This window comes from Cnephaeus nilssonii (genome assembly GCF_951640355.1).
Source record: "Cnephaeus nilssonii genome assembly, chromosome: 11".
NCBI lineage: Eukaryota > Metazoa > Chordata > Mammalia > Chiroptera > Vespertilionidae > Cnephaeus > Cnephaeus nilssonii.
In genome coordinates, this window is record NC_137082.1 from 59207246 (window position 1) to 59224209 (window position 16964).

General features: G+C 43.0%; 1 protein-coding gene across 11 annotated transcripts in view; it reads right to left on the bottom strand.

The window, feature by feature from the left end:
* Nucleotides 1–16964, bottom strand: part of EPB41L3 (erythrocyte membrane protein band 4.1 like 3) — a 201209-nt gene that overhangs the window by 69929 nt on the left and 114316 nt on the right. For all 11 annotated transcript variants that reach the window (XM_079784349.1, XM_079784351.1, XM_079784353.1 and 8 more), the window contains exon 3: nucleotides 13558–13755. In XM_079784349.1, coding sequence (XP_079640475.1) covers nucleotides 13558–13755 — 198 coding nt within the window. The remainder of the gene's footprint in view (nucleotides 1–13557; nucleotides 13756–16964) is intronic.

Genomic DNA, 16964 nt, shown 5'->3' on the forward strand with positions numbered 1-16964 from the left:
CGGCCACACCCCCCGGCGACCCAAGCGGACGCCCTGGGATCTGGGACTTATTTATCTTCTATAATTGAAACTTTGTAGCCTTGAGCGGAGGCCTGGGCCCGCCAGGGCAGGCGGAAAGCTTGGCTTCCTTCATTGCTGGGGAAACCCAAGCCTCCTGCTGGCTCCATGGCCACAGCCATCTTGGTTGGGTTAATTTGCATACTTGCTCCTTATTGGCTGGTGGGCATGGCTTGTTGGTGTAGTGGAGGTCAATTTGCATATTGCTCTTTTATTAGATAGGACTAGAGGTTCAGTGCACAACATTGGTGCACTTGAGGGGAGGTGGCGGGGTCCTTCAGCCTGGCCTGTGCCCTTCAGCCGTCCTGGAGCCCTTACGAGATGCCGGACATCTTTAGCACTGCCCCAGAGGCAGGAGAGGCTCTCGCTACCATAGCTTGTGGCTGAGTGACGCTCCCCCTGTGGGAGCGCACTGACCACCAGGGGGCAGCTCCTGAGTTGAGCATCTGCTCCCTGGTGGTCAGTGTGCATCATAGTGACCAGTCATTCCATCGTTTAGTTGATTTGCATATTACCCTTTTATTTTATAGGATAGATTAAATATATTTACGTAAAATACCTTCTATCCCTGTTAGAACATGGTGGGGTATTAATAATAGAAGCCCCAAGATAAAATAAAATGTATTTTTGAAACAAATTATATTAATAATTTTTGTGTTTTGTGTTTTTTTCTTACGATGATGAATTCTTGACCATTGTACTATCTGCAAGTCATGATGTTCTGCATAGTATTTTTTCTAAAGGAATAACTGAAGCATTTTGCTTGGGGTAATCATCTAAAGCCATTCATGTGCTTTATAGGCTCAGGCTAATGGCATTTCCCTAAAGAATGCGGTGGCTTTTTAGTGACTTTATGTGCTGTCACCATGGCATTCCATAAGAAATAACAAGTCTCTTTATTCCTTCTAGTTTTCCAAGCACCATCATAAGAACCACTTCCTTGTGCTGGCTGTACATCTGCACACCATCACGCATTCCTATAGGAGCATTCCTAAGTGTAAACAGGACTCAGAGATAGGATTTTCTTCCGCCCTTATGAGAAAATGGACTCCAAGTGCACATACCAGTTAAACACAGCTGTCGGTCACATGGAACAAATACATTCCCACGCAGCAAAGATGCTTTATCTGTTGACGAAAAGAAACCTCCACTGATCCCAGCATTTCATGAATTAATATCTCATCTGGCCACTTTAATTTGCCATTTGCAGAGATATCCTGGACATTGATTGCAGGAAACAGTCACTAAGCAACTAACAAAATAGGGCAATCTTGGCAGGAGAGGCACTAGGAAGAAGTAAATTCCATTTATCTAGGAACAAAATGCCCTTAATAGTTGTCTGACCAGGAAAACCCCCCACAAGTTATAAGAAGTTAATGTTATTGATGGAAATGGTATGTGTTCCAACAAAAAGCTCCCACAACTTGAAATCCGTGACCTCTTCTAGAAGAAACAAATAAAAGCTTCAAGTGCATCAGCTGTCAACACAACCCACACAATTGAGGAGGGAAGGAATCCTTTGCTTCTCTGCTATAGAGAAGGAACCAATCAAGCGCTAAGCACTAGATGCCCTTCTGCCCTGAACCAGGAGGAAGGGGTACTACCTGAATAAAGAGTAGGGCATTACCACAGCCCCAAACTGGAAAACCACTGGTGACTATCCTAAGGGGTTTATTGTTTTCAAATTCAAGATAAAAATTTTAAGAAAATTTTCTATAATGCCACTCCTTCACTGTGTAGAGTATAATCATAGTACCTTTAAAATCACAAATATACTATATGCTAATGTATCACTACTCCTAACATTCTTAAGTTGTTCAAAGAAGTCAGGGATTAATCATTCTTTAATTGTTGCAGCTATTCTGGAAAACAGTATGGAGATTACTTAAAAATTAGGAACAGGGATACCATATGACCCAGCAATCCTTCTTCTGGGTATTTATCTGAAGAACATGAAAACACATTCGAAAGGTATAGGTACCCCTATGTTCATTGCAGCATCTATCTATATATATAAAAGCCTAAGCTACCGAACGACCGTTTGACTGGTCGCTATGATGTGCACTGACCACCAGGGGGTAGACACTCAATGCAGGAGCTGCCCCCTGGTGGTCAGTGCGCTCCCACAGTGGGAGTGCCACTCAGCTGATAGATGGGCGCCAGACGCTGGGCTCACGGCTGGCGAGCACAGCTGCGGCATTGCGAGCCTCTCCCGCCTCCACGGCAGCACGCTACTAAGCCAAGGCAGCAGTCCAACATCCCCTGACATCCCCTGAGGCATCCCAGATTGTGAGAGGGCACAGGCCAGGCTGAGGGACACCACCAGTGCACGAATCTGTGCACCAGGCCTCTAGTTATTTATAATAGCCCAAGACATGGGAATAACATAAGTGTCCATCGACAGATGATTGGATAAGGATGTGGTACATATATATGATGGAACATTACTCAACCATAAAAAAAAGATGAAATATTGCCATTTGTGACAACACAGTTGGATCTTGAGGGTATTATGCTAATAAGTCAGATGGAAAAGGAAAAAAAATTTTTTCACTCATATGTAGAATATAAAACAAAACATAACCAACTCACAAAACAAAAAACAAACTTATAAAACAGACCACAGAATGGCAGCTTCCAGAGGGGAAGGTGGTAGGAGGGTGAAGGAGGTCAAATATAAGGTAATGAAAAGGAAACTAGACTTTTGGTGGTGAGCGCACAATAGAGTACACAGATGTCATGTTACGATGTTGTACACCTGAAATTTATATAGTGTTATTAATCAATGTGACCTCAATAAAAAAATGTAATATAATGTTATGGTTCTTATCACTTTGTGCAACTGAAATTCTAATGGACAAAAAAACCAGCAAAAAGCCTGATTAAAGATATAAAAGCAGAATTGGCAATGAACTGGAGCACAAGAATCAATCACAATTAATGATAACAATTATTTCTCACTGGATGGTACCTTATACAATCTCCAGCTCCCTACACCACATAGTGTAATATCTTAATGGCATTTGAAAATGATGCTGGGTCCTGGCTGGGTGGCTCAATTGGTTGGAGCGTTGTCCCGCACACCAAAAGAGTGCAGGTTCGACTCCTGGTCAGGGCACATACTTAGGTTTCCGGTTCCATTCCCTGTCTGGGCGGGTACAGGGGGCAACCGACTGATGTTTCTCGCTCACATCAATGTTTTTCTCTCTCTCTCTTCTCTCTTTAAAATCAATAAAACTATATCCTTGGGTGAAGATTAAAACAAAAAGAAAAGAAAATGATGCTGGGAATGTTTTTCTATGTAGACTCTCTCTTTGAATTGTTTGAAGGAGACTTACTCAACTATAATTACTACTGTAATTTCCCTAAGGGGTCAGGCAAACCCAGTTCTTAAGCTGGGGATACTGTCAAAAAGGGTCAGGGGTTGGGTGTATGGAAAAACCTGAGGGTGGGGTGGGGGGGAGTTTGACAAAGCACTCCACACTCCCAACTTTAAATGTTAGTATTGCCCAGAACTCTACTATTAGTGTTCTTTTCTTCTCACTCATTCATTAACTATCTACACAATCTCATTATTCCCATATTTGAATTACTATAAAAGATAATGGCTCCCACAAAGTCACCAGCCTGACCTTCCAAACACTGAGCAACTTATCCAATTGCATGGTAGATGGCTACTTTCATATTCCAGGCACTTCCATTTCAATTGGTTTGAGTTAATTCATTATCTTCCCCCATAAACTTTTCTTCTTGTATCCTACATCTGCCCAAGCAGTCACTCAATCCAGAAATTTGGAAGTCATTATCACTTACTGCCTCTTATCACAACCTATAAGCATCCTCCCCACACACCCAATTAATCAAGTCCATTCAGCATCTCTTGCCTGGTTCATCACCATAGAGCCAGTTAGTGTCCCAGTTTCGAGTCTCTTCCTCTTCAATTGCATAGAAGCATGTTTTAAAAACACAAATGGCCAACCAACTGCCCCACGTAGAGCCCCTCAGCAGCATGCCTCACCTACTGTGACAGGCAGAATCCTAAGATGCCCAAGATTTCCTGCCACCCTGACGTACACACACAGCCTGCATAATCCCCGAAACTGCGGTCAGAGAGGCTCTTACTCCTGTGATTAGGTTACTAGCTGGCACCGCTGACCTTAACATAGGGACATGATCAGGGCCTGACCCAATCACGAGAGCTCCTTTAAAAAGCAGCTGGTAGCGGAAGTCAGAGAGATTAGAAGGAAGGCAGAGGGATCCAAGGTGAGGGAGGGTCTTCGTTACCGAAACAGAGGGTCTCGCCACAAGGACCCAACAGTGGCCCCCAGCCAGCAGCCAGCAAGACAGTGGCACCTCAGTCCGGCTACCAGGAGGAAATGAAATCTGCCTTCTGCCCCAAGGGGTATGAAGGTGGATCTTTCCCTAATCTAGCCTCCAGAGGAGGTACAGCTGGTGAACTACTTGATTTCTGCTTTGAGACCCAGAGCAGAGGACCAGCTGAAAAAACGTGAGATGACAAATGTGTTTTAAGTTGCTAAGTTTATGGTAATTTGTTAAACAGCAAGAGAAAATCAATATATCCAAACAACATCCAACCTTGCTAGCACGTCTAACCCATCCTTCCTAAGTCTTCCGTGCCTTCCTTTCCAGCTTCATCGGTCTCCTCCGCCCCAGATGTTTCCACACGCCATGCTCGCTTTGCACTGCTCCTCATCTACCCAATATTTCAACAGAATTATGTAAATATCCTGAGTAGGATTAGAATTATTCCGTAATTTTAAAAATAAATAAAATACGTGACTACCATTTGATTATAGTTTCCCTTAAATACCACCACAGGAACAGTCAGCCAACGTTTTCCAGTAATGAAAATCTACCTGCTAAATAGTGACCTGTGCTCACCATTTTTAACAACCATGAACCATTGTTGAGGAATTTTTCCTCTTAAAAGAGGTTTTTACAACCACCTGAAGATCTGCTTTTTAGATACCAGCCCTGTGTCAAAGCCTAGATCCTCAAAGAGAAAAGAAGAATGCAGAACTGTGCTTCCAACGGCCACTCCCAATTTCTCCAGGCAGGAGAAATTCTCTACCAGAGCAGAGGATCAGTCCCAACACGAAAAGGAAGCGGGCTGGGTAGGTTTCCACCTCTTTTCTTCTTCCTCGCTGCTTTTGTTGTGTCCCTCGTTATGTTATTAAAACTTAGCATGCCACAGGGCCCCTAATATGATAAGAGGCAAAAGATTCCCATATCCTACAGTGCACATATAGTGACCTGCATTTTTAGACACTGAAAGTAAAACTGAACAGGAAAGAAGCCTCTTCAAATAAACTACTTATCCGTGGCTGGTTTGGCTCAGTGGACAGAGCATTGGCATGTGGACTGAAGGGTCCAGGGTTCGATTCCGGTCCAGGGCACATGCCCGGGGTTGCAGGCTCAATCCCCAGTGGGGGGCGTGCAGAGGGCAACCAAAGGATGATTCTCTCTTATCATTGATGTTTCTATCTCTCTCCCTCTCCCTCTCCCTTCCTCTCTGAAATCAATAACATATATTAAAAAAAAATGAGTTACTAGGTAAGAATTCACAAAATACAGAAAGTTGAGACTAAGTGGAACTAGAAACATGCTTCGTGCTGACTTCCAACGGGACTAAAGAAGGGAAAAGCAGGGTGACTTCACCAGCCCCCTCCTCTAATAGATTTCCCTACAGAACTTGAGGGAGTTCACTACTGAAACCAAGGAACACCAACTCCTTATTTGCCATAAAAGGGGAACCAGTTCAGGATAACAGACCAGCACTAAGGGCCAGAAATGGAGTGTCATTTTTTTCAGAACATATTCAGGCTTGTTAAACACCCACTGGTTTCTGACATAAAAGCAATAGAACATTAGCTGCATCTTCTGTCTAATCTCTGCAGGCTGAAGCCAGGCAGTGAGAGATAAAAAGCAAATTCCTATTTTCCAAGTCTGTTGCTCAATCCTAAAAAGCTTCTAGGTAAAATTGGGGCTTAACTCTTAAATACAAGCACAGTTACTTCCTGTTTGTATTTTTAAAAAATCATTTAGCATTTCCCAAACTGCCAAATTAATGATTACCTGATGTGAAAACAGGGATACTATTCTTAGCCATGTACACACACCTCGTCCCCCCATCCCGCCCGCTAGAAATGCAGAGTTAAGATGAAATTCATTTTCTCAGAATTAAGAAATACTTTCCAGTGTCTAATTTATCATTAGGTGATAAGAGCAAATCTTATCTTTAAATAGTGTGGAGTCTATGATCCCATGGTTTGTTACTATTTAAAACAGTATTTTTAGAGCAGTTGTAGGTTTGCAGTAAATTTGAGGGGAAGGTAAAGAAATTTCCCATATGCCCCCCACCCTCACACACACAGCTTCTCCATTGTAAGCAGGCCCTACCAGAGTGGTACACTTGATGGACCTACACATGCTGTCACATCATAATCACCCAAAGTGTACAGTTTACATTAGGGCTCACTGGGTTTGGAGAAATGTATGATATACATCTACCATTATGGTATCCCATAGAGTAGTTTCTCTGCCCTAAAAATTCTCTGTGCCCTACTTATTCATCCTTCCCTCTCCCCAATCCTGGCAACCACGGACCTTTTTTCCTGTCTCTATAGATTTGCCTTTTCCAAAATACCATCTAGTTGAAATCATAAGGTAGGTAGCCCTTCAGAGTGGCTTCTTTCACTAGTGACGTGCATTTAAGATTCCTCTATGTCTTTATAATACTGAATAATAACCCACTGTCTAGACTGTTTATACAGTTTATTTATACCTTTACCTACTGAAGGATAAAAGCAAATCTCTAAGCAATATGAAGGTTATGATTTCTTTATGTTAAACCACCACTCTATAAAATAGTTTATATTTATATTCTTCCAGACAAGGCCTAGAAAACTATACTTCCTGCTTTATGGGATGGAAGTTCCACAAAGTTAGGGAACCTTTCAAATTTGCTAGCCACTGTCAGCCAACAGGGTCCTGGCACAAATAAACATTTACATTCACTCTGTACCACTGTCAACAACCAGTTGACAGATGAGGAAACTGAGGACTTCAGGGAATGGCAAAGCCAAGTTGCCACCCAGTGACACACTGCCTCCCAACATTCCAGATTCTTAAGCTCAAAATTCAATTCTTTATAGAGACAACTGGGAAAACCTACTTCCTATACAACAATCCTCCATTCTGACTGGATTAATGATATTTCCATAGATGTTCAGATATGCAACTGTTAGGGTAGCTATACATTGTAAGTTTCATAAACACATTTTTAAAAGTCTCCATGCGAGTGATCCTTTTTAAAAAAAATCCTCACCCGAGGATATGTTTTTATTGATTTTTTTTTTTAGAGAGAGAAAAGCGGGGGGGGGGGGGGGGGGGGAGAAAGAAAGAGAGGGAGAGAGAGAAATTTATGTGAGAGAGAAACATCCATCTGTTGCTTCCAGCATGCGCCCCAACCAGGGATCGAACCTGCCACCTTTCAGTGTACAGGATGATGCTCTAGCTAAATGACCCACCCGGCCAGGGTGTGAGTTATCCTTTTGATGGAAAACCTTAATGCTGGTTCCACTACTGGTGAATGGATTCATGGTAAAATTGAGTCCAGCAGTTCCATTATTTTCTCTTAAAGAACCTTAATATTGTGAGTAGCACAGTACACGAGCTGACAGGACAAATTTCTTAGCAGAAGTGCCCAGCTATTTAAGAAAGTTAAAATTTGTCAGAGCTGAATCTAATTTTTAAATTAATTTAGTTTTAAAATGGCCCTCTGTTTATTGACACTCTGAGAATGTCTGTCTGATATTAAAACTTAAAGAGAAAATATTTTAAAAAAACAAAACCTTGGCAAGAATGATTAACAATAACCTTTTTATGTAGCGATAGCCTTAGCTGAAGCTTGCATTGAAAACTAACTACATTAGCCTTGAAATAAGTGCCCAAACTGGCTGCTGTAATTTATTAATTTATTGCCATTTCATATTAGCCATGGCATACGTGTTACCAACAAAAAGAAGAAAGGCAGCTATTCAATTTCACTGTATAACCTTTTAGCAGAGTTTTCCCTTCTCTATACCTCATCATCAATTTTTCCATCTCCTACTGAATTATTTAATTGCCGTAATCCAAACAGCAGAGAAGACTGGACTGAAATACCGCTATACAGATTCCCCCTTCTTCCTCTGCTATAAAAGTTAACATGGTCATAGGAATAGTAAAACCACCAAAGGCATTCCTAAATGCAGTTTTACATCTCCTTTTACCTTAAAAATGTTTTTCAAATTAAGAGCACATATTCACCTCTCTTCACGTGCCAGTTGGACACTGGGCCATGAGGCAGATGTGCCAGCCAAATCCTAAAGCTAATCACTGCCTGTCTATGTGCACTTCCTCTCTAGACAGATCAGCCGATGTGTGCTTGCCAGTAGTCGTAGGAAAGTGAGTTTCTGTAAATATTTTACCATGTCCCTATAATAGGGCCTTCAATTTCATACTGTACCCCAGTCTTCCCTGAGCCTACTACTGTATTTTACTAGAGGCATGTGCCCCCCTCCCCTCCCGACACCACACACATTTTGGGGAACTAAACTAGAGCTCATGTTCTCCTCTAATTCTAAGAACATGTCATTTACCAGATTTCATCTCTAGTAAAAAAGAGGTCACAGGTGCTCTCACAGGCCTCGGAATTTGGAGCCAAGGTAAAAAAAACAAACCAACCCTCCAGCCTCTGAAATTGAAGGTAACAAAAAAAATTATATGAAATTCAAGAGACTATCCACCATTTGGAAATCTTCCCAGCTTTATTACCTATCTATGAGAAGGTTTTCTAATCTTGTGGCTCATACCAGTAGACTGCTTCCCAAACTTCCTGAAGGGCCAGGAGTACTTCTATGAAAAGAAAGGCATTAATTTAAATGCTAACTAAGGGGAGCTGAACTACAATCTTGAAAATTATAACCTGTCTTTCCTGGGGGGAAATGCTGTAATTACAAAATGAACTTGCAATTGATCAGGAAAATTGGGGGGGGGGGGAGGTGAAGGGGATCAGTGTACATGAAAACTGTTTATCTCCAGGAGGGATGGCTAGGATCTCCAGTTTATATTATTAGCCTTTCTGCATTGAGCTGGACTAGGTTATAACTGTAGAACTTGCTTAAAATCATTCCATATTAAGGTCAGAGCTGAGCCACGCTTCGAACACGGTTACATACACCACTTGGAAGAGCTTCCGTGTTCTCTCTCCAGCTGTTTTCCTCTTCCTACTCAAAATACAAAGTATCGTTTCCAAGTTCTACTCTCAGTGCTAACTATGTAAGGTAAATGAGAAGGTGCATGTTAACAGTCCTTGGGTGTAACTGTTCCTATGGCTGCACCAGTCATTACACAAGGAAACCAAGTTAATTAAAACTGTTCCCTCCTTGGGAGTCCCCAGGGGCTTCGGTGTTTAAGCAGAAAAGCTGCTGCTGCTGTTAGATGGGGCCATTCGGCTACAGCACGACAGACTGTATGATGTAATACTTTAAACTTGAAAACTGACTTCAGCTAAGCAGAGACCCATTGAGAGATTAAATCAGAATTTACATTATGACAGAACCAAAAACTCTGACACTCATGTAGTTGTTGAGTGAACAATACTTGTACTGGTTTGGAAAAAAATCTGTATTTTTTTGTAATTATTATTAATTAATTTTAATCTTCTCCTAAGAATATACTTAGAAAGGGGAAGGAAGAGAAACAAAGAGAGAAACAACGATGTGAGAGAGAAAAACTGATGGGTTAACTTCCATACCCACTCCAACTGGGATCGAATCCCAAACCAGGTATGTGCTGACTGGGAATCTAACAGGCAACCTTTTGGTGCACAGGATGATGCTCAACCAACTAAGCCACTCTGTCCAGACAATTATAATAAAAGCCTAATATGCAAAACAACCGAACTGCAGAACGACTGGTCGGCGGGGGGCCGGGGCTGGCAAGTGAAGCAGTGCCAGGCCAGCCAAGGTGGATGCCAGTGGGCAGAGGGAGGGGATGGCGATCAGGAGGCGGCAGTGGCAACTGGCAGCGGTAGCGAAGGGGTGATGGGGGGGGGGGCGGCAGCAGCGACTGGCAGCCGTGACTGGCAGTGGCGAAGGGGTGATAGGGGGGAGGGGCTGGCCGCGCCTGACTGTGGCTTAGGACCCTGAAGGCTCTTGGATTGCAAGAGGGTGCAGGCCGGGCTGAGGGACACCCTCCACCCCCTGCTGAGTGCATGAAAAAAATTCGTGCACCGGGCCTCTAGTAATCTATGAAAGTCAACAAGTGCTCTAAACAACTTTATGGATTATGGCCATTCTCTTTGCTGTCTAGGCAAGAACTTCCAAAGGGATTGTAAGGCATTTTAATCATGTAACATCTATAAATGTTGGAAAATTCAGACACTGAATTTGTTTTCCCAACCGAATCCCAGTAAGTGGAATATATAAAATGGTACAATAGATTTAGACGTTAATTCAATTATGGGCAAGACAAAGCATTTGGAAATGTTTTTAATAATCCCTTCCTGGCCAGTAGTTAGGAGGTGACCAAAGCACATTTAGGACCTAATGCCATAAATTCCGTACCCTCCCTGATTCCTCAGAAGCATCTCTGGATGGTTATTAAGAAATGCTTCTGGGAGTGACCTCCACAGTTTCTGGCTAACTCCAGATTCTGGGATATTCTGCAGGACCCTGAATGGTCTCAGGCCTGGAGCTCATTCAACCAGCCAGCCTCTGCACAGGGCCAAACCTGGGGGGCAGGCTTTTATGACAGGAATGCTTCAACTCCATCAGACTCTGGACTTAAGCAGCTCTTTTTGAATTGCCCCAATCTGGATATAAACCAGAAAGTTTAAGGAATTGTGGGTTACTAGTGACCGATTCCATTTTCGCACCCCGATGTGGTGGATTTGGAGAATCCCTATCACGTGTGAACGAAACAAGACACCACGATGGGGCCTCTGGAGCACAGGGAGCCAGGGACCCACCGCCGTCAGTAAACCGAACGCTGCACTTCCAGAAGCGGCCTGGGATCGCACCGTCACGTCTGGCAGCTGGTTCGTGTCACTTAAACAGTTTTTCTTTTGGTGCCTTCATCCAAGACTTTGATAAAACGCTTATTTTAATGGAGACCAAAGACTGAAGGACATCTTTCCCAGGATCAAGTTTTTTAACGGTCTGTGTACCTATCACACCCTGTGCACCTTCCCAGCCAAGGATTTACGTTCCCAGTTTGTAGCTAAAGACAAGAGGTATTTGAATATGCTTTTCAAGCGGTGCCTTATTCCCACCTTGAGAACCAGGCCACCGATTCACAGCCATGTTTCTTATTCAACTGGTTAGCTACAAATAAATCCGTTTCGCTTTACCATGTCCAAACTTCTCCATCTCCAGCAGTGAGCATGTCTTTTTCCTACTACTGAAGTCTGTTGTAAAACTGAAAACATTCTGCTGGCAAAGGTTTTTGTGACAGAAAAATGTCACTTTTAAGAATGCCAAATTCATAAAAATACTTTGTCATAAAGGAAAGTAACTGATCAACATTGCCCTGCCACTCCAAACACTCACAGGGACAGTAAAAGCAATACTGAATGGTGTCCCAAGTTAATTACAAAATGAAAATTCTGTACTCGAAAACACAAAGGACCTATAATAAATTTGGATATAAATTAAATTTAGCAGAATGATAAACATTACATATACCTTGGTCAGTCCTGAGGCATTTATTCTCCCCACACAAAACACTACAAACTCTTCTTTAGAAAACTCTTGTAGCTATGACTAGAGGGTTGCCAAGTAACCCTATTCATTCCATTATACTGTATAATGGAATCAATTGAAAGACTCTCCTTGAAATTAACAAAAAAAAGCTTCTCTTGACTTGGATCAATTTTTCCAGAAAGTGAATCCACAATGGAAAAATACAACCTCTTTCAAGGTGACCAAAGTCCATTAAGCTTCATAGCAAAACACAGGTAGAAGTATATCATTGTATCTCCCCATTTCCAGAATAATCATCCAAATCAATAAATAAACACATTGGACTAAGATTTTAGCCAAAATCAAAGGCAGGAAAATGCAAGAAATGAATATGAGCATGGCAATCTTAGGTAGGGTACTTGAAACACATATTTTACTCCCCATAGCAACCCACCAATATTTGTCAAGTTATACAATGACAAAAATTCTATAAATATATGATAGACTAAATAACTTTAGATCCAATAATTTATTTTCAAAATATACATACATTTCCTATGTTCCTGCAATCTGTAGTAATTTAGTAACCCATCTCCATTCGCACCCTTACTGACATTATCCACATGAAATGGATTTGAATTTTCTGTTCCAAGAAAACCATTGAGTCCATGAGTGTCTTATGCAAAATCTAACAGGAATGATACGGGGGCTACAGACAGAGAAAGCAGAGGTAAGTGAGTGTGGGACATGGGACGTCAGGTGAGCTCGGTGCTGTCTGTGTCAGGAGGAGAGAGGAACAGAACTGTGGAACCCACAGGGTGCACTGCTCATGAGCCGGGAGCAGCTCTCGCACACCCCGCTGAGGAGAGGAACTGTGTGAGCACGTGGTGGGAGGGGCTGGTGTAGAGAGGTGGGTACTATCCCCGTGTGACGAAGGGCAGGGGCCTGGAGGCAGGAGGGATGAGCTCTGTGAATGAAAACATGAACTCTGAAATGGAATCACCTTGCTAAAAGAGCAAACTGCTCCCTCCCGGCAGAAGATGCCACAGAGACTTGCTCTTACACCTTGAATGCATGCCCTACATGCACTCTCCATGATATTTGAGGAATTCAGCGATCACCCGTCTCCACAGCAATGGACAGGCTTTCTTGTGGTCCGCTAACCTGGGCTCGCTAAACACCCCAGACAGATGTCATTCAACTGTCCGTTCTCTGAGAGGAATCTGGTTTCTTGGCCAAAATAACCCTCAGGCTGCAATGCCCACCACAATGTACATTTTACAGATGACTCGTTCTCTCGGCAGGAAAAAGACACCCACAGTTCAAACCACCCCACCGCGCCTCGGTACAGACATCTCCAAGTTTCTACCGTTAAACAACTGACGTGGCCATAAAATATTCAAATAGAAAAGGCCAAATTCACTTAAATGATAGCTCATAGCTAGGATATAAAAGAAAACTTGATTTCCAAGGCCTCCAATTTGTTTTCCCTATCATGGAAAGTGTTGGAGATGTTTTTGTTTTTTTAAAAGACCACATTTTTCTTTTGATTGTAACATTTGGGGGACATTATAAAGGTATTTTTAGTAATCTGATCCCTGCTAGAAACTTCGGAAACAATTTTGTATTTAGAAACGAGGTCTGAGTGTTTTTCCAGAGTTTTGAAAAAATAAAGAGGCATCATGTGTGTATTATGCCAACATTCCCCAGCTCTCAGTATCTGGGGCAAGAAAGTTTAAAAATAGACACTTACCTCCACATCACAGGTATACTCTGAGCCGTCTAGAAGTATCACTTTGCACTGCATGCTTTTCGGCTTTTTGACAATCTTGAGTGGAGATCGAGAGAGTTTACTGCTATATGATTTCTGGGAGAGTTTATCGTCTTCCAGTTGCTGATATTCGAGCTGTTTTGCAGCCCCAGCAGCAAATTCCCGTTCCCTGTCAGTGACCTGTGAAGAACAATGAATCGTTCTCATTGCAGGACAGGGAATAAATACTGCATTGCTCAGGCAGCACCAGAACCCTTTAGCGTCCGGCATTCCTATTTCCTAAGGGGTGAGAGACACCTGAATTAGGATACCAGGAAAGGATATAAATATTGACATTTATAATGCTAACAATTTTACCTAAATAACTTTTTGCCATTGAGATGCACCAGTGGGGCCTTATTTCAGCTCGACTCAAGGCTGTACTTTGAAGACTGAGCAAATGCCATTGAGACTTCATTAAGCCAAGAAGGAAAGCAAGCAGAATCCTGCGTTTTTAAAAGGCCTTGGATAGTATTGGTCTTTAAAAAAATCATCTAGATTTTACCTATTGTATTTAGTTTTCTTCACTCACTGGACCCTTCTATATTCTAAGACCCATAACTACCAAATATACATACAAGCTATCTTATAACTTTAAGACCTACAGAACTTCAAGCATTCATTGTCTCTGTAAGTCTACAACTGTTAAAAAATATTTGCTTTAGCTCTAAATCAATTCGATGGAGCCAGCAGCACTGAGATTCATCACAAAGTAATCCCCCAAATCCACTTCCCTTCATTATAATGAGCCAGCATAAGAACAGAGAAAATCTGCCCCAAAGCATTAACCTGCTTTCAAATCACAACAGTCTAGTCCAGGCCAGACTCAGAACGGCAGAGGACGTCTTAGGTTAACAATAAAATTCTCCCTGGAATCTCTCTCCTTGGAATCTCTCTGTGCACTGCTCTCTACTCCTTTTACACCCCTTATCTATCAATTAAATGACCACCAATGGTATTAGTGCAAATTCAACTCATGGGCCAGACTACTGCTCCACCGGCCTCCAAATATACACTGACGCTCCAAAGAAAAGTACCTTCCAAAATTCAGTTTAGGCCCCTTGAATAAGCGTGAAATTTCCTCTCTCACGAACATACCATCGTCCCAGTAGCTAAGAGTACACCCACAGCTGAGAGTGAAAACAGTACTGACAGTCTATCATTTCAACGTTTCTTCTTTATTAGCCTCTACAATTTTACAACACTCTAATATAATCAGAAAGTTATTTTTCCCCATCTTTACTTCAGATTTTAGGTATAGATTTCTGCTTTTGCGATGGCATCTTGTGTTACATTCAGAGGATTACATATACAGTCCTTTCCTCCACTACCTTGCCCAGGAATTCAAGGCAAAGTCTTGAGAAGTTCTAAAGAATAAACAAACAAACAAACAAACAAACAAACACCATTTGCTGAGCAAAGGAACTGCAACAGGCTAGTAAGCCAGGACAAGCGGAATAGGGAACCTGAGACAGACAGTTAAACAAGCAGTCTGCAGCCATCTAGTAAATCCTATCTTCCCTAAGCCAAGGACACTTAAGAGTAAATGGTTTGCCTTTCTCCTCCCCAACCAGAGGGTAGATAGCTTAAATCACCCTCTTCAGGGAGACGGCAGAAATCCAATTAGTGCCATTTGTGTCAATCACACCCAAGGACAGATGAAGTTAAGGGAATCTAATTTTGGCACATCAGCATAAAACTGATGAATATTCTATTGAGATCCTCCCCTAAGACCTCCCCTAAACTCCTAGCCTTTAAAACCCCTCAAAACAAAGGTCCCAGGGGCACTCTAGCTCCCAGGAGCACACCTGAGCCTTTCCCTCCCCCCTCCCTCTCTTCTTTCCCCATAGGCAGGCCTCTCCTAAACTCTAAGGAACCCCACCAGGCTTGCTACCTGGGCAGCAATGGGCAGCGGCAGCTCATGCCGGGCTCAAGGTTCCCTTTTCTCTGACTTCTTAGATTTTGTTTAACAAGTTGGAAGAATAACCTTTATCACAAAACATTTTGGATCAGAGAGGGCATCTATTTATAGAACATGAAAATAAATGTTATTCTCATTATTTAAAAGCAAAACTTAAAAAAGATGGGAAAAGAAATAATCAGGTTGTAAACATACACTTTCGCTTAATGTTATAAAAATGTGTTGTGCCTTCCAAAGAATTTCACTAACATGCTGATTTCTTATCTCACATGGTCTAGAATGTCTAGCCTGACACATATACATCTACCTCTGAAAAGTAAATCTTTTGCAGGGGACTCTAGATTTCCTTAGCACATGTGAGCCAGCACTCTAAAACATGTGGATTCCAGGTCTGATGCTCTAAGCCAAATAAACTTAAACATGGATGCATTCAAGTCCAAGGTGTGAACCATGCTTTATATTTTATATGGAAACTTTAAAAATAAAGTCACATTACACGTGACAACCAAAATGTCTAGTATGTCAGAGTTAAAAATATAGATGTATATAGAGGGTTAGGCTGGGGCAGGGGCGGATCCAGTGATTTGAGGGAGAGGGAGCCAGTGATCAGAGGGAGCCAGGGATCGGAGGGAGCCAGAGATCAGAGGGAGAGGGAGCCAAGCCAGCGATCGGAAGAAGAAGGAGCCAGCGATTGGAGGGAGAGGGAGCCAGCCATCAGAGGGAGAGGAAGTCAGCGATCAGAGGGAGCCAGGGATCAGAGGGAGCCGGAGCCAGCGATCGGAGGGAGAGGGAGCCAGCGATCAGAGGGAGAGGGAGCCAGGGATCAGAGGGAGCCAGGGATCAGAGGGAGAGGGAGCCAGCGATCAGAGGGAGCCAGTGATCAGAGGGAGAGGGAGCCAGCGATCAGAGGGAGAGGGAGCCAGCGATCAGAGGGAGCCAGGGATCAGAGGGAGCCGGAGCCAGCAATCAGAGGGAGCCGGAGCCAGCGATCAGAGGGAGCCAGTGATCAGAGGGAGCCACGATAGGAGGGAGGTGGGGGGCCCCTGCCCAGGCTTAAAGCCTCGGCCAAAGGCTTTAGGCCTGGGCAGGGGCGGAGCTGGCGATCAGTGTGAACTAAAGGAAACACCTTTTCTGATCGATCATTGGCTAAGCTTCCTGTATGCCACTGGTAATATTCTTAGTAACTTGGGTAATAAGAATCCAAAAAGGTACTCTAGGGTTTTTCCACACTTCTGGAGGAAAAAAACGAAGGTCCGCTGCTGGAGGGCTAAGAAATGTCATATCCTGCCCTAGCCGGTTTGACTCAGTGGATAAAGCCTCGGCCTGCCAACCGCAGGGTCTGGGTTCAATTCTGATCAAGGGCATGTACCTAGGTTGCAGGCTCCTCCCTGGCTGGGGCCCAGATCAGGGTTCATGCAGGAAGCAACCA